The sequence below is a fragment of the Jaculus jaculus genome, chromosome 4, assembly GCF_020740685.1.
Source record: "Jaculus jaculus isolate mJacJac1 chromosome 4, mJacJac1.mat.Y.cur, whole genome shotgun sequence".
Taxonomy (NCBI): domain Eukaryota; kingdom Metazoa; phylum Chordata; class Mammalia; order Rodentia; family Dipodidae; genus Jaculus; species Jaculus jaculus.
Window position 1 is genome coordinate 179,900,182 of NC_059105.1, and position 26,295 is coordinate 179,926,476.

General features: G+C 37.8%; 1 protein-coding gene and 1 pseudogene across 1 annotated transcript; one reads left to right on the forward strand and one right to left on the reverse strand.

Moving 5' to 3' along the window:
* On the reverse strand, positions 1–25,999 carry Atg3 (autophagy related 3). The gene is made up of 12 exons (XM_004672314.3): positions 25,844–25,999; positions 22,859–22,900; positions 19,540–19,589; positions 17,180–17,250; positions 15,993–16,100; positions 12,830–12,879; positions 10,536–10,617; positions 6,896–6,930; positions 6,362–6,517; positions 4,713–4,840; positions 1,942–2,010; positions 1–272 (listed from the first exon to the last, which is right to left on the reverse strand). Exons 1-12 carry the CDS (start codon positions 25,913–25,915, stop codon positions 191–193), a joined length of 945 nt encoding a protein of 314 aa, XP_004672371.1. The 5' UTR covers positions 25,916–25,999; the 3' UTR covers positions 1–190.
* Positions 3,285–3,404, forward strand: LOC123460525 (annotated as a pseudogene).
* Positions 26,000–26,295: the final 296 nt, after the last annotated feature.

Consider the following 26,295-nt stretch of genomic DNA (forward strand, 5'->3'; position numbering starts at 1 on the left):
TCTCTTTACATTCATTTTTATTAAACAAATAAGGCTGGTAGTAAAACATTTTTATTATTTAATGCATAAACGTAAGTCCTTTTATTAGAGAAATTGTACATATTGGTGAATATGGTCAATGGTCATGTCTATGGGTTAATTCTTTAAAAAAAAAATCACAGCCACTAATTAGGATTCTCTGCCTTCTTCATTACATTGTGAAGTGTCTTGTGTAGTCATATTCTATTGTTGGAATGACAGCTTGTACAAATTTCAAAAAAATTAGAAGATACCTGAAGATCTTTAATTAAGGAAAATAAGATTTACAAATTGTTTTATGTTCAAAAGCTATACAGTACAATAATATATCAGACAAATATATTAAAAAATCTTTTATCAAGTTTATTAGTGAAATTCTATCATGCAACTAACACAAGGCTAACTTTAAGACTACCTGATTATCTGGTCCCATATTTGAATTTGAAATTTCTTAATGAATAATTCATATAGGTTCAACTACTTTGACAATTATGCAGACAAGACTGTCCATTTTAAATATAAAATCAATTCATTTACTTTGATCTTTTTGTTGGTCAAGTTTTCTAGAATTTGTATGAAGTTAAAAGTGAACCAGAAAAAAAAAATGCAAGCACTGTACTTAATGAAAAAACCAAGATAAAATGATTCTTCATAAAGGACTGAATCTAGTTTACATATTTACCATTCACAGAATATGCTATATTAAACTACTTTAATTTTCTTCTTGTATTGCAGCTAGAAGCATTACAAGCTTATTTAATTTTCCTTTGGAAACTAAGGACTCTATGAAAATATTCTAATATCCTAGTTAGCAAACAACACAGAGATGAAAAGTTATAAATAGCAAGATTCCAGAAATAAATAATTTGGACTGAAATTTCTTGGCATGTTTCAATGTCAAATCAACCCAAAGGTCCTCTGTGGAACACATACACTTTTATCAACGCAAAACTTATTTCTATATTTAAAACGTGAATATCGGTCTCTCAGTCGACATTTCACTGAGTGGTATGAACCATTACACCTCCAATACCAATCTAGTTTCAAATTAATGTACTTGATAGCTCAATTCTTCACTGTGGATGCTTGCTTATGGAGAAAAGCTTTTTAGGATATGGCAAATTTCTTACAAATTCATGTTAATTTGCTACTCTTGTGAACCCCAGAGAACTGAGGACCAAATCCATACCAAGATAGAAGAAAAGACAATTTACACAGAAGAAAAGTTAAAATGTTTTATTTTAAAAATACCTAAAGCAGAGGCTGGGGAGATGGCTTAGTGGTGCTTGCCTGCAAAGCCAAAGGACCTCGGTTCGATTCGCCAGTACCCACATAAGCCAGATGCACAAAGTGGCAGATGCATCTGGAGTTTGTATGCAGTGGCTGGAAGGCCTGGCAAACCCATTCTCTCTCTCTCTCTCTTTCTCTCTCTCACTCTGCCTCTTACCCTCTCTCAAATAAATAAATAAAAATAAATTAAAAATGTCTAAAGCATTTCTTGTACTTTGATATATAATTACTTGTTTAACTTGAATTCTTTACTACAGAGAGACCACAGGAGAACACATCCTATCATTATCATTACATTTACCTGGTTCTCCACATTTATGGTATTATGTTAAATTAGAAATATAATTAAGGAAAACATACACTTGTTACTCTAAATTAGCAGGTTACCTCAGTAACATGGTAGAGCTAACCAGTACTCAAAGAAACAAGTTTTCATTAAAGGAGTAGTATCACTTAACTTTCACAACACAACACATCTTAGATAAATTCACTTCCAACTAGGACTTCTAGATATGAGGAGCTAAAACAAGTTATAGGTACTATGTCAGGAAGGTTACACTAAATTTCCAAAAGAAAAAATGAAAAATTCTTAGATGCCATTTTGGCTCCAAGCATATATTTAGGTAAGGATACATATGAACACCAAGCTCTCCCCCTCCTTCTGCAACAGTCTCAATAATTTTCTTCATCACTTCAGCATGCCTAAAAGCAAAGAAGAATCTTATTAGCATAGGTCAATGAGATCAAAAAATAAAAAGCACTTTTTCATTTATAAAGAACCTATCTTAATTGCTGGGGAATAAATATTAATATAATATTCACCCTTCTATTTATTCTCTAACTCAGACAGTTGAGCCATGCTGACTATTTTACTGGGGCAGGGGGTAATATTAAAAAGTTATAACCATCACAATCAACACCATAAAATTGGTCATTTCTGATGATGGAAATAGAAAAGGGAGGTAGAAAACTAGAGGAGAAATTATGCCAAAGGATAAATGTGAAACAATGGTTGCTTGCTCTGAAAAGCATATATGATCAGGTTTTAAAAATCCCCCAAATGTGATTTTAAAGGTTATTTAGCTTAGAATAAAACTGTAACTAGGAAGGTGTCAAAAAACACTTATTATAACTAGGAAGTTGGTTTTATTTTCTTTGTATTATTATGTACAAAATTTCTGGCTTTACATGAAGAAGGTCTTAGCTAAAGTTTTTGTTTATACACACATCCACAGATAATTGATATTTACCCTAAGCTACAAAAAGCACTGGTATCAAAGCAATGTACAAAGAGACAATTTTTCATACACTTCCTGGCTTAAATGATGCTGCTTTAATTTTTATAACATATCAAAACAGGCAGTTACTCAAAAAGCCATGTGTGAGCACTAAGGTAGGCCATGGAAAAGTATATGTCCCCATTTCTTCTAGAGCCTCCAGCTTTCTTGTTATATTTATATCCCACTTCATAATGTAATCAGGTCTTTTTTAAAAATGTTTTTGTAATTACCAGTTATTTATTCCTTATTCTGAGCTGGGTAAAGAAAACTTACAACTCAGAAGGCGAAACAACTCTATTTGATATGAATCGTGTAAAAACTGGGGGCTGAAGAGATGGGGGCTTAGCGCTTAAGCAGCCTGCCTGCAAAGCCTAAGGACCCAGGTTCTATTCCCCAGTACCCATGTAAGCCAGATGAACACGATGCTGCATGTGTCCAGAGTGCATTTAAGCAGCCTGCCTGCAAAGCCTAAGGACCCAGGTTCTATTCCCTAGTACCCATGTAAGCAAGATGTACAGGATGGTGCATGTGTCCAGAGTGCATTTGCAGTGGCTGGAGGCCCTAGTGTGCCCATTCTCTTTCTCTCTCTGCCCCCTCTCAAATAAACATATAACTACTAAAATATTAAACTATAAGAGGAACCAACAGATTAACTGTCAAAAAAAGAAACACTTTAGATAACTCAAAATAAAAGCAGATGCTTCATAGGTTGTATTCTTGCACTCACTAAAAGAGGGGTAGAATAAATAATCTATCCATAAGATACCTCAGCCTGGGGCCCTATTTCTGGTCTGTACTGTGAATGGGGAAACAAGAAAGAACAAAGGAATTACCTTTCACAGAAATGTTAAAGTTCTTGCCATAAATAAATTAGAAAAGTGAAAAAGGCTTTCTCTGAAATCACACGATAGTATTAAAGGTTTTAAGCTTTGGTGCCCCCCCACCCCCTTGGGACAGGGTTTCATTGTGTAGCCTATGATCACCTCAAATTATGATCTAGTAATAGGTCTCAATCTACCAAGTGGAGTGCTTTACCACTATGTCTGCCTAAAAACAGGTTATTCTTTAACTAGAGGGTGAGGGAAGCTAAATCAATGTCTCAATGGATTGTTCAATGGCACATCAGTATTTTCACTGAAAGTAACCATGAGAACTGTTAACACAATCCAAAGAACTCTGCATGTAACTTTTTTGTAAGGAAGATTCTGAACAAATCATGTGCATACATTCAACTTCACTTTACTTCACCTTGTGAAAACATGACAGCACAAAGAAAATTCCAAAGTATACAATGCACTTAACTTGAGAAAGCTAAAGGTGTCCTAACTAAATAATAAAGGAGTAAAGAAACTCTTCAGATATCTCTTTCACTAAGCAGTAAGAAGATAGCCACTTGTCTGGAAAAAGCACAAGCTTAACTCTACACTCCATATTTACAAAAACATACATTTTTGCAGTAGTAACCGTGTCTAGAAGATGAGGGTTTAAATCCAAAACAGAGTCTTCTAAGCTAGTATGGCTGCTAAGAGGAATACGATGACCGACCAAGATCTACTCTATAACTAAATACACAAACAAAACTTCTAATGTATTATATATAAATTAGTCAAGTCTATCTGTTTTCTCACATATTTAACTAAACACAGAACTAAGAACATTTCTAAGTTACAAGAGAATTTTATTTGCATAAAACATAAAATTTTCTGCGTAGTATGTTTAGATTCCCAAATATGAAGCTCATGAAATGCATACACACAGACGCAAACCTTCCCTGTGGTAGTCTGGACGTCCCCAGTAGCCTGTACCAGGTAGTGCCAATTTGGGACATGGAACCTTGCTGAAGGAGTTGCTGAGGGTGGACTTTGGGGTGGTGTAGCCAACTTACCCCTTGTCAGAGCTGGTGTCACTCCTGTTGCTTTCTGCCCACTGCTGTGGTAAGAAGTGAGACCCATCCTGTGCTCTGCCATGTTTTTCTGCCATAATGAAACTTCCCCTCAAGACTAAAGCCTAAGTAATCCCTTCCCTTCCAGGGGCTGCTTTTGGTTGTATGTGTTTTTTACCACAATAACGAGACTCTAACTACAAAAATTCCTGTGTCCCCATGCACACATATATGTTACAAACCTGCATGGGTGAACTGAGCACATAGGAGGTGGTGGGAGATGAGGGTGATTTTCAATGGTTACTGTTTTCTTCACATGATCTTGACTGATGTCTTCATACATGTGCTCAACTGTTAAGGGCTGTCGTTGCTGAAAGCATTAAAAAAAAACTTGAAATTACTACTTTAAAACTTTTAGCCTAAAACTCAATGTTATGTTTACCTTCCCATTTTACATCATTTGTAATATATAACTAAAGAGTATTTAAAACCACCAAATTTGGGTGAATATTTATAATTTACTTAGAAAAAGGCAGAGGTGGGAGTAGTAGTCCAGGCTCTCTGACATTAGCTAACACTAAATGTAAAAAAGATGCCACAAAAAGACATTAATAGTTATTAAAATATTTTAAAACATAAAGAATTCAACCCTGGGCTGGAGAGATGGCTTGGCGGTTAAGCGCTTGCCTGTGAAGCCTAAGGACTCCGGTTCAAGGCCCATTTCCCCAGGACCCACATTAGCCAGATGCACAAGGGGGCGCACGCGTCTGGAGTTCATTTGCAGTGGCTGGAAGCCCTGGCGCACCCATTCCCTCTCTATCTGTCTCTTTCTCTCCCTCTCTCTCTGTCACTTTCAAATAAATAAATAAAAAATGAACAAAAAAAAAATTTAAAAAAAAAATAGTAATTCAACCCTTAAGCATTTTTATTTTCTTATGCCCTATTTATAGCTATAAGAATGATAGTTTAAACAAGTTAATCTTGGGCTGGAGAGATGGCTTAGTGGTTAAGCGCTTGCCTGTGAAGCCTAAGGACCCCGGTTCAAAGCTCGATTCTCCAGGACCCATGTTAGCCAGATGCACAAGGGGGCGCACGCATCTGGAGTTCGTTTGCAGTGGCTGTAGGCCCTGGCGCGCCCATTCTCTCTCTCTCTCTCCTCCTCCTCCTCTCTGTCATTCTCAAATAAATAAAATAAAAATAAACAAAAAGAAAAAGAAAACCAAAAAACAAGTTAATCTTATTTCAATTATTCTTTAATTGAACTTAGATTAACAAGTCTTAATGGGAATACATACATACATACATACATATATATGAGACATGATTATTTTGTAGATGCTTACATATCCAACAGATTTAACCCCAAATAAAATGTAATGAAATATACATAGTTCAATTTCTTTCATATTTTGAAGTGATAAATTTAGAAGGAAAGGAACAGAAATGTAACAGGTTTAGTTCTTTTAAGAATATTGCCACATTGAGGGCTGGAGAGATGGCTTAGCAGTTAAGCGCTTGCCTGGGAAGCCTAAGGACCCTGGTTCGAGGCTCGACTCCCCAGGACCCACGTTAGCCAGATGCATGTGTCTGGAGTTCGTTTGCAGTGGCTGGAGGCCCTGGCATGCCCATTCTCTCTCCCTCTCCCTATCTGCCTCTTTCTGCCCCTCTCTGTCTCTCTCAAATAAACAAACAAAAAATAACAACTAAAAAAAAAATTAAAAAAAAAAGAATATTGCCACATTGAAAATTTAGTTTATTCTAAATGAGAGTCATCAATCATAAGCTTGTCAAAGAATGATTCTAAAATAAGACTACATATACACATGGACTTAATGGAATTAAATTCAGCAATTTAAAATATTTGCGTTAACATATATTTTTCTCACTTTACCTCATCGTAGCCAAATAACCATAGTCGTGGTGTTTGATAATATTTATCGTAAGTGATGTACAGGTCATAAGTTCTGGTTTGTAAAATAGCATCTTCACCTCCAGCATCAGCTCTAGCTTTACAAGCCTCTACTGTTTTCCTGGTGTCAAGGGTAGCCTGTCACACATAGTGGAAAAAATTTAAGGCCATTAAAACATATGTGGCATTCTAGCAAAATAAACTTGCCCCACTACATAGTTATTAAGGCTGGCTTTATTAGTAAAAATGTTAACTCTCAGGTTCGTTCATTAAAAATTTACTTTAGGGCTGGAGAGATGGCTCAGCAGTTAAAGGCACTTGCTTGCAAGTTTGACGGCCTAGGTTCAATTCCCCAGTACCCACATAAAGACAGATGCACAAAGTGGGCACATGCATCTGGAGTTTGTTTGCAGCTGTAGTCCTGCCATGCCCATTCATCCTCTCTCCTCTCTCTCCCCCTTTCTCTTGAAAATGAATATTTTTAAAAAGTAACTTTTAAACATCAAATTTACAAACCTCATCTGTTTCCAACAATCCACTCTCTTCATATTCTGTTATAAAAAGGAATAAAAGGTTGTGTTAAACTTAACTTTTTAAGGCTTTAGAGTTTACAGTTTGAAATGTATCAGAACACTAGAATGAACTTTTTAACTTCTGACAATTTCATGGTCAGATCTGTAATTGTTGTAGATCTCAGTGTAAGAGTTTTCTTCTTTCCTTGCCAAATCCATAGCTTTTTTTTTTTTTTTTAACTTAAAAGAAGTACTATAAAGCTTCTCTTAGGCATACTGAAATTACCAGCATCAATACCACTGGTGGCAGGCCAGCCATTACTGAGAAAAAGGAGAGTTACTTGAACACAAGCACTGTGTATCACAGGAGGGGGCTCAGTAACAGATGGTTACTAAGGGACTATCAGCCACACGGACAGCATGCACAGCATAAACATGCTGGACAAAGGGATGACTGTCATGGAAGGAAGAGTAAAACAACAGGAGACTACATCATTTTACTGAGAATAACATGACATTTGTTTGGATAGAAGCACCCTCTGGGGTAGATAATGCTGCACCCAAATCCACAGGTTGTTAGAGAAAACTCCCAGTGTGGGGTACTTTCCAGCGAGCTGTTGGCTTGGGGGGCCTCTGAGGTCCCTAAAACAATACAGCCTTTTGCCAATGCTCTTGATTTCCCATAAGAACTAGATGGCCCTATTGCTGAAGACACCTCATGCTTTGGTTGCAGGACACTGAGAAATCAAGCTATAGCTAATGGAAGCCTCCTTCCTGTTCACTTACAGTCTTAACCAGCAGTGAATCCTGTAAGCTACACAACTGGGTAACCAGGTAAGATGTGCCTACTAGAGCAATAGTAGCATGTCTACTATGGAGATAACCAACTGCTGTTCGCTTGAATTTGAGGATCCCTCCACAGGAGGGCGTTAATACCTGATACTGAAAACCTGGTCAAAAACCTATACTGACTGAGAAGGTCTTAAGTCCTAGAAAAAAATGACAGCTGAGTGTTCAGCACCAAATGAGCCATCTCTCTCACACCCTTTGAGGCTCAGGGACCATGTGGAATAGGTAGCAAAACAAATGTAAGAACAAAAGGGAGGAATACTTTGGAATGCTGTCTTCTAAGTACAAAGTGACAGTGGCATTCATGACTTTACAGCAGCTGTGGTTACCTACCTAAGACTTGCATGATATTGGCCCAAAGGACCCCATCAACACACTGTCTTAGATGATAAAAAACGAGTACTCCTCACCCCTGCCCCAACCCCCCAAAAAAACATCAAAATAGAAGAGGGACTAGTTAGAAAGAAGAAGGGATGCAGTAGAGAAGATATGTAAGAGGGGGAACTTCTAAGACATTAAATTTTCCTGCCCTTCTTCCCATCTTACTAGCTGCTTTCCCAGTATCTCCTATGCTGGTTCCCTTTCATCTTTACCTAAGATAAATAAATAAATAATGAAAAAGCAGCATTTTAGTCTCTGTGCTAAAGGCTCAATCCTTGGACCTTGTCTCTACTTTATCACACCCTCTTAGTATGAGCTCACCATCTCAATGGCTTTAAATATTGATCAATCCACAACTTACTAGTACTGACTACAGACTTAGCTAGCTTTATTTTATGGCTACACTACATGACTGATGGGTACTGCAAATATACATGTCTAAAAATGACCGAACTCCTGTCTCATTTACATCCCAACATCCACTCCTGCAGCAAATTCCTTTGGTTCTACCCTGAAAATATGCCTATAATTCTGTTTCTCCTATCAATGTGATGATCCTAGCCCAGGCCACCATCACTTCTTGCCTATATCTCCTATTCCTTTTCAATCTATTATCACTATAGTTACAGAGATTTTGTTAAAATAGTAATGCATGTGACTTCTCTCCTAGAAAAACATTCTAATGGCTTTTTTTCTGTCGGTGAGTTAGTGAGGGCACGGTACGATCTGGCTGTCAGTACCTTTCTGACTCCACCTCTTTCAGGACAGTCGTACAAGTTTCCCTCCTCAGCACCTCTGCACTCTTCTCCCAGACAAACAATTAGTTTGTTCACTCACTTCCTATCAGTTCTACTCCCAGTGGTTTTTTTTTTTTTTGACCAACCCAACAAAATACTAAAACATTATGCCCCCAAATGCCCTTTCTCTTTTCTCCTTGATTTTTCTAATACTGATAAACATCTAACACCTTACCTATTTTGCTCATTTTTGTTGTATTCCCTACTCAGAATATAAGTTCAAGAGATTGTGTCTGCTACTGTCTCCAGCACCAGATTCATTCCTGATATTTAGCTACTGTTACCATACAAAAAATATTTATTGGAACAGATTAATGAAAATTACCTTTTATATTAAGTATCCTCTGCACAAAATTTTGAAGCAAAATTCCACAGATAGCAATTCTTTAACTTTATAAAAGGGAAATATAGCTAGCATACTAAAAGGCTTTAAGATACATAAGGCATTCCCACAGCCTACAATTTAACAGTGGTATAGTCACTAGATTCTCTCCACCCACTAAACAATACCAGAATAGACAACTATATGCCATTTAGACAGAGACAATTTAGAAAGAGTATTTGCGCATGGAAAAAGAAAATGGTTAAGTTCAGCTTCTATCAACCATGAGAAAGTCAAGTCAAAATAAAGCTGACCAAGTGGACTAAAGTTGAGATCTGGGCTGGAGGTTAGATATGGAAGTTCTAAACACAGACAAGCTATGCTGTCTCTGTCTCATTACGGTTTCCTTAAGGGATAGTAGTTTGACAGAAATAAGATTAAGTATCATACTAACCTTATGAATAGGTTTACAGTATTTCAAAGCCTTAAAATATTCTAGGAAACCACAATGATAAGCACTTAATCTTTAACATCACTTACAGTTCTCTAGGAACCAGTAGTTATATCCTGGCCCTTCATTATGACTGTTCTCTGCTTCCTGGTCCACTGCCGTGTGAATAGCCATTCACCATATACCCCAACTGCTACAAACACTGTCATTGTATCATGCCTTACCCGCTATAATTTTGTTTTATTTGTTAACTATTTGTGGGGCAGGGGAAAGAATATGAATGAAGAATGAAAATAAATGGGCATGCCAGAGTCCTTACCACTGTAAACAAACTCCAAATGTATGTGCCACTTTTTGCATCTGGTTTTATGTGGATACTGGGGAATCAAACCTAGACCATCTGGCTTTGCAAATAAGCTGTTTTTAACCACTGAACCATCTCTCCAGCCCTACTTCCCCACTATAATGGGCTGAAAGGCCCTAAAATTCTGAGTAAAAATAAATTTTTCCTTCACTGTTTCTGTCAGCCATTAGCAGCACAGGGTTGTGAAGGTAATACTCTGTTTTGCTCTAATAGTGGATTCTGATCTCTTGTAATAAATATTCAGAAACATAATAGTTCTTAACTGGTAACCCTTGAAGGTCTGTTCAGAATATTAGTGAACAAAGGGGGATTCCAATAGTTCTAAAGGCCCCATTAAGAATCACTATTTTAGCCAGGTGTGGTGATGTTCATCTACAATCACAGCACTCTCAATGGAACTAAATTCTTCATCCACATAAATTCCAAATATTCTAGTATCTATTGTCTATAGGGATTAAAACAATCTTAGAATACAAATACCTTCCATGTCTGCAGCTTCTCCCTCATCTTCCTCTTCATCCTCTTCACACAATGCTGAGCAATCTTGAAGTTTCATACTGTCCTTTGAAATTAATTATATCTGAAGTTACATATTTCTTTTAGTTCAAACACTTAGTACTAAACATTATCATTTAATGCACTATAAATTCATCTCCATTAAAATAAAGAGTAAAAAGGCAGGTTTTGCTCAAAAGTCAAATACACTGGGGGTGACAAACCCATATATCAATTGTTAAACACAAAATGTTAAATGATATGACTGAAAAGTATCAGAGATATTATAATACACATCAAAGTAATAATTTAGTTATTTTAAAGTAGATGCCACTTGGACTCTCAATGTAAACAATATTCTGAGTTAACTAATTAGTAGCAGAAAATTAGCTTGAAGTTACAAACATATGTTCATAATTTGAAAACTTATGTATTCATAAACCACAATACATTTATAATTTAAAGTGAATTAAAAATACTATAAGTTGTTAACAATATCTCAGGTGAATTAATTGAAAGTTATCAGACTTTACAATGATAACAGGAGATGTTCATTAAATTTCTTAATACTGTCTATCATAAAAGAGTAACACTAATTAATGATAGGCTTAATATAGTTATTCTGACAAAATTAAATTTCTGACAAAACAAAATTGATATAGTTAAGTGAATATTATATATAGGCACAGTACCACATGAGCTACATTTTACTTAGGGATGGTTTATTTTCCCTAGGAAACAAATCATGCTGGTACATACTCATAATTGACACAACAGAGCAAAAATTAACGACCAAGATTAACACTTAGATCAGATGGAATGTATTCTGAAGACCAAGTTATAACAGATATAACATATTCTAGTCATAAATTATTAAGTATTAGTCCTTTAGAGAAACATAAGGACATTTAGCATTGAAATAACCACTATTATTTTTCTTAATTTTTTTAAGTCAGGACTTTTAGCTTATTCAAACAGGAAACCCCAGCTACTTCGGAGACTAAAACAAGAAAACTGCAAGTTTAAGGCTTGCCTGAGCTACACAGCAAATTGAAGGCTAGCCTGGGCAACTTAGTGAGACCTTGTCTCAAAAAAAAAATAAAAAGAGGTCTGCAGATACAGCTCAATTACAAAGCACTTGCTTAACACTGTGACACCTTAGGTTCAATTTTCAGGACCACAAAAATGTAATCCACATTACTTTGCCATTTATCACTCTAAATGTAAAGCACACACATAAACAGCCAGAATAAACAAGATTTTTTGTAGCACCATAATCATTTTTGAGATTTCTTTAAGATCTACAAAGGGTAGAGATTCAAAAAGATAAAGTCCCAGGCCAATGAACTGAATGCTAATCTCACATAAAAAAATGGAAATAACAAAACTTATTTTACTTTCTTACAGCATGTGAGCATTTCTGTATGAACACAAGTGCTTTAAATAGTAACTGTTGTAGGAAATGTTTCCTTGGGACACTAGGAACACAATTATTCCCATCCAAATACTCCAGCCTCTAAGAGATTTGACTATTAAAATAAAATCTAAAAATTAAGAAAAGACATGATGCTTACTTCAGCAACATATAAACTAAAATTGGAACAATGTAGAGGGGACTAGTATGGCCCTGTGCAACTTCAAAAGATATTCCATATTTCTTTCTCCATTAAAAACATTAAGAGTAAAGGTATTCTGTATTTTTTTCATATTATTTCAAGAAACCATATAAACATATGAAGACAACTGAAATCATTCTGAGAAGAACTGATATATACAATTTGAATTAAATGAAAAATATCAGTACAAAATCTTCCCTATTTACATATATTTACTCTCAACTCAAAATTTACCTATTAGTCATTGAAAATGTCATACTTTTGGGTAATGCTTATACATTTAAAATTTGAAAAACAATTAAAAATAAGTATTACTAGTAACTGAAATTAGTAGCTAATATCAGTCACAGCCTCATTTCCTTTTCCTGGTAGTGGGATTATACCAGGGTCTGGAGTACGCTAGGCAAGTACTTTATAAGTGAGCAACATGCTCAGACCAAGAAATGGTTTTTTTAACCATACTACAAAATTAAGAAAGGTAAGATAAGTATTAGAGATCAGTAAAGTTTTAGCATGTTAATATAGAAAAGTGAGGGAAAAAATAACTCAAGTCTAAGAGTTTGATAATAATCAGTTTGGCTAAGTGTTAACAGTGATCTTAAAAATTGTATTCAGGCAGACTAGGAAGCTGGCTTTAGAAATTATTAGTTAGTTAACCAGTACCTTGCTTTCCAGTGTAATCTCCTTAACTGCTTCAGTTATTCCTGTAATACCTGTTTAAAAGTCAGCATAAAAATGTAACTAAAATTAGGTTATAAACATCCCATTTTACTTGAATAAAGCAATATAAAACACTAAAGTTATCTAAATACTCACAACTTCTGAAATAAGGCAGATAAAAATGACTTACTGAACCCTCAGTAACCAAAAAAAAAAAAAAAAAAAAAAGCCTCAAAATATAACAATGTTGTAGTATTCCATTAAAAACTAACTATGGGGCTGGAGAGAAGGCTTAGTAGTTAAGGCATTTGCCTGTGAAGCCAAAGGACCCAGGTTCAATTCCCCAGGACCCACATAAGCCAGATGCACAAGGGGCACATGCATCTGGAGTTGGGTTGCAGTGGTTACAGGCCCTGGCATGCCCACTCTCTCCCTCTCTCTTTCTATCTCTCTTCCATCTCTCTCTCTCTCTCTCTCTCTCTGCTTACAAGTAAGTAAATAAAATTAAATTATAAAAACAAACTATGGAAGTTAGGCACAACCAACAAGGAAAACCAAACTCCAATGAGTCTAACAAGGATGGTCTAATCTAGAGGTGCAATGCTGTCTGTGCTTGTGTCGTCCACCGCAAGGAAGCGAAGAGTAATGCTCTTTAGAGTGAAGAAGAAACTGACCTAAGAAGGTAGCTCCTTTGCCTATGAAGAGTCTTAGTTTTCTGTCTGCTTCCTTTCAATGAAGAGCAATAATTTCATGCCACATGGAAACTCAGACAATGTCTGGAGGCATTTCTGATTGTTCGAATTGGGGAAAACTACTGGAATCTCCTAGGTAGAGGCCAGAACTACTACTAAATATTCTACAAAGTACAGGAAATATTACAATAAAGAACTGTGTGTAGCTCCTAGCTTCCTTCCCATTGGCCAGCTTTCAAAATGCCAGAAGGTACTATGTAGGCTGGTAGGGGAGGAAAAGAAGGCTCACTAGTCTTATCCAGTGATGGACACTGCATGCTACATGACCAACCTGCCAGGCAAGAGTGCCCATTGATGCAATACTGCATGACTGTTATAAGAGTAACCAACTGCTTTCTGATTGGATTTGAGGCTCCTCAGAAGCCTCGTGCTAGAAATCTAGTACAAAGCTTGTGACTAGGGAGGTCACAGGCCCAAGAAATTATTGCTGTTATTTGACTAAATGGGTATGTTGTGTCCCATTCAAGCTGCTCTCAAATATTTACGCCTATAAATTAGGGCTGCTCTCAGGTCTGATAAGTGATGTTTTTCTTTTAAAAATATTTTTATTGGGGCTGGAGAGATGGCTTAGCGGTTAAGCGCTTGCCTGTGAAGCCTAAGGACCCCGGTTCGAGGCTTGCTTCCCCAGGTCCCACGTTAGCCAGATGCACAAGGGGGCGCACGCGTCTGGAGTTCGTTTGCAGAGGCTGGAAGCCCTGGCGCGCCCATTCTCTCTCTCCCTCTATCTGCCTTTCTCTCTGTGTCTGTTGCTCTCAAATAAATAAATAAATAAAAATTAAAAAAAATATATTTTTATTTATTTGTTAGAGAGAGAAAGACAGAGAAAATATGGGCATGCCAGAGAAAACAAACTCCAGACACATACACTGCTTTGTACATCTGGCTTTACGTGGGTGCTAGAGAATTAAACCCAGGCTGATAGGCTTTGCAAGCAAGTACCTTTAACCACTGACCCACCTCCCTAGCCCCAAAGCTTCTTTTTACAGTGGGCAGCAACTACTGAAGAGACTCAAAACTTAACGTGTTGAGAATGACTGTTGAATGCCATGAGATACTTACATCACCCCTCGAAGGCTCACGGCACATTACGGAAAAGGACACGGAAAGAATGGAAGAGCCAGAGGATGGGGAGGAGTGTTGTAGAAGGCTGTCCTCTAGACATGACATGAGCTTGCATTCATGACCTCATAGGGGCTGTTGTTATCTGTATAAAACCTGTAATACTGGACCTATCAATCTTCTGTCATGGATGGCAGAGGAGTTCATGAGGCCTTCATCCCTCCCTTAATGAGTTACTGGCTGCTAATGGTTGTTGGGCGAGAGGCAGACATTTTCTTCAGTGGTGGTTACCATGTTCTGGTAACCCCCACCCATGCTCATGTAAGCAACTCTAATTAAACTAAATTGATTTAAAAAGACATCAAAGAATAGTGACTAGTAGTTGGGAAGAAAGGGTTCAATAAGGGAGAGGATATAAGAGAAGGTGAGGGAAGTGTGCATTATCAAAATAATTATACATGCATACAAAAGTTGCATGTATATCTTAAATATATCTTAAAACAATAAGTTTTAAGATATATTTAGGGTTTCAAATAACCCATATAAACACACACTTAGAAAATGCTTAAACTGGCTGGAGAGATGGCGTAGCTATTAAGGCACTGGCCTGTGACATCTAAGGACCCCAGTTCAATTTCCCAGGACCCATGTAAGCCAGATACACAAGGTGGCACACACATCTGAAGTCAGTTTGCAGTGGCTGAAGTCCATGGCGTGTCCATTCTCTCACTTTACCAGCCTGCCCCTCCCCCCCGCAGCTGACTCTGGCACACCAGGACCTCCAGCTATTGCAATCAAACTCCAGATGCACACACCACCTTGTGTGCCTGACTTACATGGGACCCGGAGAGTCAAACATGAATCCTTAAGTTTCACAGGCAACTGCCTTAACTGCCAACCCATCTCTCCAGCCCAAATTCATTTTTTAATATTTATGCCATTTTTAATATTTATGACACAATTCCCATATAAAAATACTATGACATGTTTAAAGGATTCAACAATCTCCATCTTCATAATGCATTCAGTACTTAAAGCTTCTTTCAGTTGTCATTCAACAAATAATGGCTAAATATTTCTCCATGCCAGTTAAGAAAGATTTTAAACAAATTAATATGCAGTTGAGTAGCTTTGATTGGATTTATTTTTTCCCTCTTATTACTCAGAAATAACCATAGAAATCTGTATGATATAAATGATTTTATTCCATTTTTTCCAGTTAGAATTCCTATTTCCTTAAGGTTAAAGTCTATAGGACAAAACTGTGCCTTATATATAATCTTGTATTTTAACCTCACGACTATAATAAAAGATTGTTAAAAAGCTTAAAGTACTCTTAACTACACTCCTCTTACCTGTGTTATGATATGTATCTACCCATCCCCCGTCACCATCATCTTCTTCAATGATAGCTTCCAATTCATCTGAATACTCCATCTGTTTGCACCTTTTATAGCATGGCACTATAAAAAATGGCAAATGCAGCAACTAGTACACAATGTAAAAACAATCTACTAGAAAGAAGCAGCTTATTCCACAAAACAGATTTATACTATCAAGATCTTATGTGAACATATTTCACTTCTAATTAAATTAAGAGTTATGTTCAGCTCAAACATATATTTTAGTCACTTGAATTGTTCCCTAAGCTCTTTGTCAGAAGACAAGAAAGTAGACAGGCTCTGGTGTGAGCATTCTCTGTGTTCCTTTACCATGATGCTCTGTGAAGAACAGCAGGCTGAAGCCAGAGGACACTGATGAATTTCAGACTAGTGACACTAATGGCTTTATTCTCAAAATATCCAAGTACCATCTGTCACACTCAGAGGTAGTAGAGGTGACCTCTGGATTGTAAGGCTAAAGAAATTGACAGTACAAATTTTGTAATTCATAATTAAGTTCCAGTTACTTACCATGGATGAAACAGTTTCAAATTCAACAGCTAAACTTTACTTCCTTATGCAACACTGGTTCCAGTTTTTTCATATAGAAAATGTTATCAATTAATAAGTAGTATTATTATGTAACCCTAAAATTGACCAATCATAAGGTAAAAATATGATAGTCAAAAAATTGCTAATCTCCTGATTGAACAATCATAATATAAATTATTAATCATCAAACACATAATAGGAAAGTAAAAATCTGCTAGGTTTTTTGTTGTTGCTTTGTTTTGTGGTGCTTCAGATCAAAGCTACTGAGCTATATTCACAGCTATTTATTATTACTAGTCACAGGATTTGGAAAATGGGGGTCTTGTTTTCATATACATATAAAGTTCAGGCTGGCCTCAAAGTCCAGACAGTCCATCCTGCCTCTACCTCCTAGATGCTGGAATGATGCTATACCTGGCAATATGCTTTCTACAAATTTTTATGAATTACTTTCCCTTTTCCCTACATGAGGTAAATGCGAATAGAAATTAATACACTGTTATATGATTCTCTTAACTTCATATCAGTAAGAATATGCATGGATTTCTGCTGCTATTTTCAACATAGTGTGCAAAACTTACTAATGTATACAATGATAGAATTCTTACCATTTTTTGTCACCAAAAATTGTTTCCCTGTTGGTAGGTATGCCTTCACTTTCAATTCCTCCCCTGTGGCCCTTTAAAAAGAGTGAAAAGCACCAAAATACAAAACATATTTTAAAAGTCAAATATGAAATAAAAGATAGTACATGTACACCTCAAAACTACAAAATCTGTATTCCTGTGAAAACTGTTTTAGGACTGGTTGGAGATTATCTGACATTCAATGAAGTATGTCAGGGTACAGAAAAGCGTAACAGCAATATAAGTGAATTAAAAAACGCATGGAGTTGGAGAGATGGTTTAGTAGTTAAGGCATTAGTCTGCAAAGCCAAAGGATCCTGGTTCGATTCTCCAGGACCCACATAAGCCAGATGCACAAGTGGGCACAAGCATCTGGAGTTCATTTGCAGTGGCTAGAGGCCCTGGCATACCTCCTCTCTCTCTCTTTCTCCATCTTCCTCTCTCTCGAATAAATAAAAAATATATTTAAAAAAATGCAAGCTGACATAAAAGAATTTGTGTTTCGTATTGGACAAAAATGGTAAATAACAGAACTATTATGCTTGCCTCTAAACAAAAGGAAAAGGCTGGTCCTAGGCAAACTGTATCCTCTTGTATAATCTCTCATCTTTTAGTCCCAAAGTACTGCTCATCTTGTGATTATGGTGAGGGGGGGAAAGCTGTATGGCATTACATACAAAGTAGAGGGTTGGCAAGATACTTCTTCCTCAAGAAGGGACTGGAAAGGGTAATGAGGGAGAAAGGGAATATGATTAAAGTATACCAAATACTTGAATGAAAATTATAGGCCCTTCATTCTTTAAAAAAATTGTTTATAAAACTTTTCATTTTGTACAATGAATATAAGCTATCGTTTTGAATTCCTATTTAAAATTGGAAATAAAAGATAAAACATGGTTGAGTCACAGAGTACTACAGGACAGTAAATGTACACCTCAGAACTCTAACATGAGCTACTGATTAATCCTCATAACTATGAGGTAGGGAATATCAAAGTTCCACTTCATATAGTCAAGGAATTAAAGTCTAAAGAGGACCAAGTTGCTCAGTCACATGAAAAGAAGTCTAGATGACGCAGGATGAAGCCTCGTGATCCTAGAACTCCTACCATGTGGGTCAAAACCACGATAACATGTCTAAACTAGTGGGGCATCTGTCATTAAAGGTTTACCCAGATTCTTCTGTGGACTATATATGAGACTTGGCCAGAACTGAGGCAGCATGTGGAGTATGCACAGAATAAATGTGTAGACTTGAAATTCTGCTGCCTTTTCAAGCTTCATTTTATAATTCAAATCACAGATTTCAGCACAAGCCAAAGCCAAGTATCATCTGACAGCCGCTACTCTTCTTTCAAATAACCCTAATTGTCATTCAATAATATCAAGGCAATGCCTAAAGTTCTGAGGAAGTTAAAATAAGATCATCATAGTCCTTGTGCACCTGAATATAGTAGCATAGAAAGAATCTGTTTCTAGTACTGATTTAAAATTAATTATTCCTTGGCTCCAGTAATTCAGCCCAAAGGGTGGATACTGGCATGGGGAATGGCTGAGTTCTAAGTTACAATAGAACTATTTCAAGAACCATAATCTATAAAAATAGAACTTTAAACTAACACCTATTAAACAATACTGTCCCTCCCCCAAATTGGTGTACAAAGCAGATATCCAAACTACTTAGATAAGTAAAGGCTATAACAAAGAAATCACAATAAAGAAAATGCACAGCTATCATATTGAAGAAAATCTAAAAACAAACATAGTTTGGGAAGAAAATTTAGGAGAAACAGATACACTGGCACACACAGAAAAAAGCTTCTATGAGGCAAACTTGATTTTTAAAATTCGAAACAGAAACACAATCAGAAAATAAATGAAGCTGGTATTTTGGCATCTCTTAGTACATAAGGGTTAATGCCCTATGTGATAAAAAGCTGTGGCAACTACTTGAGGTATATATTACTATAAAAATGAAGGAAACAAGCTGGAGAGATGGCTTAGTGGTTAAGGCATTTGCCCGCAAAGCCAAAGGATACCAGTTCAATTCTCCAGGACCCATGCAAGCCAGATGCACAACGGGGCACATGCACCTGGAGTTCGTTTGCAGTGGCTAGAGGTCCTGGCACACCCATTCATTTTCTCTCTCTCCTTCTCTCAAATAAATAAATAAATAAAATATATTTTTTAAAATGAAGGAAACTACAGATGAAGGAATTTTCTAACTCTACTGGAAGAGGGTTAACTTGTCACCCTGATCTTCATACACTAATCTACTGTACAAATGGCCATAATTCTGAAGCCACCTTCAACTACCTTTTCTAATTTTCACCTAATACTTACCATTGCCATGTTGGACAGTGGTGGACTAAGTGATCTCCAGCTGCCACAAACTACTCAGGATTTGGAAAGCATATGAAAAAGAGCAGAAAAGAAAACTTGAACATCACTGAATAAAGAGTGCCCTGCATAACTTGGATACTTAATAAGCAATTAAAATGCAAACAGTACCAGACTTGCTTCATTAGTCTAAATATTTTCAATTATTTTGAATTTTGAAAATTATTTTTAAAATTTTTATAAAAATTTAAATTAAGTTTGGAAGAAAAACATTTTGAGTGCTATATTTTAATTCAATTTTTATCATCAAATCATATTCAAAATATGAAATTCCTAAAGTCAGGCTACAGAATTTCAAATACCAAAACCCATTTTATAACTAAACAAAACAGACTTGTTAGTGGCTAAAAGCCCAATGAAGGTCTTGGAAAAATTAGTTGGTACAGGTCTATAACACAAACCTACTCAAGTGTTTCACAATGTAAGTTTCTTCTTCCTCCTCTTTTGTATTTCTTTTTTTTTTATGTTGGGCTTAAACCCAGGTCCTTGGGCATGCTAAGCAAGAATTCTGCGGCTGAGCTACAACCACCTCCCCCAGCACTGTATTTTATTTTTAAAAAAATTTTTTTGCTCATTATTTATTTATTTACTTATTTATTTGAGTGTGACAGAGAAAGACACACCCACACACACAAACAGAGGGGGAGAGAGGGAGAGGGGGAAGGGGAGGGAAGGGGGAGGGAGAGGGAGAGGGAGAGGGAGCGAATGGACATGCCAGGGCTTCCAGCCACTGCTAACAAACTCCAGATGCGTGCACCCCCTTGTGCATCTGGCTAATGTGGGTCCTGGGGAATCGAGCCTCGAACCGGGGTCCTTAGGCTTCACAGGCAAGCACTTAACTGCAAAGCCATCTCTCTAGCCCATATTTTTAAAAATTTAAGTGATGGACAATTTGAAAGCTTTGTCAGATTTTTAAAGGAATCAGTATAACAAAGTACCAAACAATGGGGGAAAAAAATCTTAAGAGTTTTAGACTAACCCTGACAACACATACAGATTTAGGTTAGGGATATAAGCTCAGTTGGTAGAGTGGTTGGAGGAGGCAGATGTATTGTAAGTTCAAAGTCATCTTTAGTTACATGGTGAGTTCCAGACCAGCCGAGCTACCTGAGACTGACTAAAGGGAATGTGGAGAAACAAAGAAAAAAAGGAAAGGAAGAGAAGATAAAGAGAACAGAAGAGAAGAGGGAAGAGAAGGGGAGAGGAGAAAGGAAAGGAAAAGGGAATAAAAGGAAAACAAAAGAAAGGGGGAAAAGTTAAAGGCAAAAAAAAAAAAAAAGGTGTCCTCTAGCAAACATAATAATTTAACAAAATGCAAGCCCAAAAGTTACTAATAATGAAAACAGTAATACTGCTCTCAAAAGACACTAATTCTAGCTGGGCATGGTGGCGCACACCTTTAATCCCAGCACTCAGGAGGCAGAGGTAGGAGGATCGGCATGAGTTTGAGGCCACCCTGAGACTACATAGTGAATTCCAGATCAGCCTGGACCAGAGAGAGACCCTACCTCGAAAAACAACACACAAAAACAAAACACACACACACACACACACACACAGAAAGACACTAATTATCCAACAGTCGCTCTGGTAGTAACTATTAAAAAATAACAATATCACTGTGACGTAAAGCTACTTAAAATACAGTTGTTCTAATTAGCAATGGCCATTGTTACTTGCCTCAAATATTAAAATAACGTGTAAAATAAAGTCAAACTTCAAATTACTAATTTTGCTCGTAGTAGCTTTCTCTTAAAATGATTATTCTCCTGCGAGACTATCAATATATAATGCTAATCTGAAAGACAGTGAACATCTACATTTTGATGAGCAACATCATTCCTTAATTCATAGAGTTCTATTTAGATACACATCCAACCTTTATCCTAAACAAGACAATATTAGATACTGACTGCCCCTCTTTTTAAACATAAATACCTCCACTTCTCACAACGCAAACAAACAGATAGTGAGAACAAATTAATCAAATCAATTCAGTACATAGTATTTTTCAAAGTAAACCTCACCTTTCTATCTCCCCCCCCCCCCACGGCTGCACAATACAGATAAAGCCAGGGAATGCAAAACAGCATACTCTCACCTCTTCTCTTGATTTCAGATACAAGAAGAGCAAGTAAGTTCATGGGACCCTTACAAACAAAAACTGACTTCTACTTGGCATCCAAGGTATTAAACTCATGATGCCTAGGTCAGAACAGGCCCTTTCAGAGAATGTATAGCCTGAACATTCTACAGAAGGGAAAAAATGAGGCCTGGATCTAGACATCTCAATTCATTTGCTTAAATTAGTAATTAGAGAAGGTAGCTTTAGGTAAATGATCAGTTCAGTAAAAGCCATTCTTAGAACTCAGAATAACCTGGACTGAAGAAGGCTCACCATAACTGAAAACTAAAAGATCAGCTAATTTTCTAGCTTGAGATCTTGAAATTTTTAGCTGCAGTCTCACTATACAACAAGGCGTATTTCAAAATGTTCTTTCAAAACATGAATACAAAAAAATGAATACAAGTCTACTGCCAAAGAATAATCATTTCGGTAAAAGCTGAAGATCAAAAAAATAAATTACTTGCTTTTTATTAAGAACAAAATAAGTCTGATGCAACCATAACTATTCATAAAACTACAGTTTCCAGGGATAAGTTAAGTGAAAGAGAACTCTTGTAATACAGACTTGGTAAACAAGTGAAATGATTTCTCAAGTCATCATCCTAGGTGAAAATAAACTACAGACAGCCTAGCCTGTTTAAGAGCAACTTCACTATCATTTATTTAGACAAAGTGAACACATGATGAAATAAAACCGTTGTCAAGTATTAATATTTAAGGTAAATATTAAGAGAAAAACGAGTATGTAAGCAGTGACCAAAGTTTCCAAATACAATGTTAAAAAAATTCATATTTGGTAGAGACAGAGCCAAGCACTAAAGTCCATTACACAGTTCGATCTAATGTAAGTAACAGATGCATGAACTTCTAATTAAGAATCTTTCCCATTCCCTCTTACACCTTCATTTCTAAACAAAGGATAATTACAGGGAAATATGACAAGTGGCAAACTGAAGGGGAAATAAAACTCTCTATCTTGTCTTCTATGGGAAATAGAAATTGCCATATATCATTAATAGTCACAAAAATCTCATTGTACTCAAAAAGCTCAAGATGTTTTCTTGCAAAGTAGAAAAGACACCTAGTCTAATATAAATGTAAACATAAAGGCCTCAGAATATCTTCAACACTCACCTCTTCTGGGGTGATTACACCTGTTTCCTTAAATTTTGATTCCTAAAGAGAAAAAAAAGAGAATAACAGTTTAATTTACATTCTACTAAAGACGTATCTTAGGTGGCAACTACCTGTACAGGTATATATTGAATCCAGTGTATGTGCGCATGCACTTGTGTTGGTATGTGCTACATATGTATTACTGATATCTGACTACAAGGATATACAGGGATATAATGTAGAAAAGCTAAATGAAAATCATTGACACAATTTGATTAAGATTTTAATAAAGCACATTTGTGAAGAAAAATATGCAAAGGTTTAAATAAGCACGAAGTCTTACAGTAACCCTGTATGATGAACAACTTTTAAAAATTTTACAGCACTATTAATACATCCAAAGTCTTAAACTGAGTAACATTATGAATCAAAGGCAGATGTAATTTATTTCTGTTCTCTTTTTGTTTTAAAGACAATCTTGTTAGTAGCCCAGGCTGGCATATAACTCCTAATCTTCCTGTCTCGGCCTACCGACTGTTACAGGTTGTGCATCATCACACCTTGCAGCTTCCATGCTCTCCTCTAAAGTATGAACACTCTTTACTAAATTTTTCTAAATTTCCAGCTATGTGCAAGATTTTACAGTTATTACAAAACTGAAAAGACTTATTTAAGAACATGACGGTCATTCAACAAATACTTATGTAATGCTGCTATATGGCAGCAATATTAGAGGAAATGGGATACATAGGTCTGAATAAAATATTATCAAACTTATCTTTGTCCTCAAAAGGAGTTAAATTCTAGTTGAGGAAGAAAAGCCAAGTGGTAATAAGCATCAGAGCATGAATAGAAAATGAAATGAAATGAAAGTGTCAGGTGGCAGGGGAGAGATAACTATGAAAAACAAACAATAGAAGGCTGGGGAGTACATCCGGGTCAATGGGTAGCATTTGCTTGGCAAGCATGACTTGACTTTGATCTCCAGAAGCCAAGTCAGGCACAGTGGCAAGTGCATGTAATCCCAGTGCTCCAGAGGTGAAGACCAAGGCTCACTGGCCAGTTCCAGACCACTGAAACACCCTGTCTCAAAGGGTGGATAGTGCTCCTGAGTGACACCTGAGGTTGTCATCTGGCCTCTACACACCACACACACACACACACACACACACACACGGGGGAGGGGGACAGACACCATGTCTGTCTTGAGAAAGAGCATCTCAGGCTGAATAGAACAAATACAAAATCCATAGCAGCCAGGCGTGATGGTGAATGACTGTAATCCCAGCACCTGGGAGGCAAAGTTAGCAGGATCACCATGAGTTCCAGGCCACCCTGAGACTACACTGTGAATTCCAGGTCAGCCTGAACTAGAGTAAAACCCTACCTCAAAAAAAGAAAAAAAAGGGGGGGGGGGGAGGCGGGCTGGAGAGCTGGCTTAGTGGTTAAGGCACCTGCCTGTGAAGCCTAAGGACCAAGATTCAATTCTCCAGGTCCCACTTAAGCCAGATGCACATGGTGGCTTATGCGTCTGGAGTTCATTTGCAGTGGCTACAGGCCCTGGCGTGCCCATTCTTTCTCTCTCTGTCCCTCTCTGTCTCTAATAAATAAAATCTTTTTAAAAAGAGATTTAGCTCAGAGGTAGAGCATGTCCTTAGCAAGCAAAAGGGCTGGGTTCAGTCCCTACCACCCAAAACAAAATGAAACCAAACAAAATCCCATAGCCAGAGTCCGCTTTTTGAGTACTAAAGTAACTACTAAAGACTGGCTTAAGTAACTGTCATGTTGGGATCGAGTAGGAGGTGTGACTGGGACCACTACTGATCAAATAGAACATTGATGATCACTAAAAACGTTGGTCTATTTACTACATGGATGTTATCTAAACAAAATATGCCTTTTGTGAATTTTTCTTAAGAAGGCCATCATTTCTTTGCAAAGATTTCCTTTGCTTTCCTTCATCTAGTAGGGAGCTATAAGGATTCTTTATATAAAACGGTAGTTTGCACAACAGGGGTACAAGGAGCGGCCATGACTTCTGCTTTCTACTATGCTAAAATAGATTTCTTATATACTGATATTCTATCATTTCAGTTTGGTGAGCCAATGAGTCCACAAAACAACTGTACATTACAAGTTCAATTCAACGCAACTGGCCTATAAAATTCGTTAACATGCAAATTGGTGACGAATATCAAAACAAAAACAAAGCAAAAAGTGTCTGCCACTTGACTATTACTGCTCCCTTTTCATCAAGCCAAAACAAAGGCAAGAAAAAAAAAAAAAAGAATTGCACCCCAGAAGTTATGAAGATTGGGATGTAGTTCTAGAGACTTATCTCGGAAAATAGTCTGGTCAGTGCTTTATACCTAATGTGTCATGTTTTGCTGGAGAAATGTACAGTTTCCAGTATATTTTCAAAAACTGCATCCTCAGAAGGGCCAAGCTGCTTTCCTATCGCTTCAGTCCAAGCAGCCCGTTATAGCTACTTTAAAGCTTGGGGAAGAGAAGTTTAGCTGTAGTTTTTATTCAAAGTGACCGCGTTTATGTCACCATTCCCTGGGGCCCTCCGAAAACCTCGGTCCCAGCTTCACCTGATCCTTGAGATTTTTTCTATGCCACTTGGAAGGGGGAAAGTGATCATTAGCTCTTGACGTCATTTCTAATAACATATGTCTAAGCCCTTGTGTTCAGAGACTTCTCATGTTAGGGTTTAACTTTTTTTAGGGAAAAAAAAAAAAAAAAAAACACCTCTGCTCCCGACCACCTTTCAAGCAGATGTCCCCATATGGACAAGGAGAGGTGCGTGGGGGAGTGACACAGCGTCGTCGCTCAGGTTTGACCCAGTGCTGTGGATGGAGGGGGGATGAGCCTTGCCAGCCTTTCCTGCGCCGTGCACGACGCTGCACGTGGGCCCCGGGAGCCCCGCACCTCCTCTGCGTCGTCCCGGTCCCCGAGTCCGCCCGCAGCGGGGACCCGGAGCCCGCAGAGCCGCGCGCTTACCTTGAGCACCGGGGTCAGGTACTCGGCCACTTCCAGAGCCTTTCCCTTCACCGTGTTGATGACATTCTGCATGGCGCGGACGCGGAATCGGGCGGGCGGCCCCCCACCCCGACGCGGGGTGGGGTCGGGACGGCAGGCCGGACGGCGCGGACGTCACACTCCGCCCACAACCCCCCCACAAGCCGCGGACTCGCACGGGCCCCGGCGGTCCGCGACCACAGCGCGCACGCGCGCACACCGGCACGCACGGGCCGAGGACCCCACAGGGAGCGCCGGGCTGGGCCGGGGACGCGCGCACCGCTTTTCCGCTCGCGAGCTGCCTTCCGCCGCCGTCCCCTGCACTCACGCGCGCGCGCCCCTGGCGGCTTCCCCTTCCTCTCCTCACACTCCGCGCCTCCTCTCGGCTGCGCCGCCACCTGGACGTCACGTGACACGGGCCTCCCCGGCCACGT

What these genes read in the sequence shown, in the direction of transcription:
- Atg3 (XM_004672314.3), bottom strand. Translation starts at nt 25,915, where the DNA reads ATGCAGAATGTCATCAACACGGTGAAGGGAAAGGCTCTGGAAGTGGCC. An exon ending in AGATTACACTGGAAAGCAAG is followed by an intron (nt 10,618 to 12,829) that starts GTACTGGTTAAC and finishes TTAATTTCAAAG; the next exon opens with GACAGTATGAAACTTCAAGA. An exon ending in GGAGAGCTTGGTGTTCATAT is followed by an intron (nt 273 to 1,941) that starts GTATCCTTACCT and finishes AAAGATCTTCAG; the next exon opens with GTATCTTCTAATTTTTTTGA.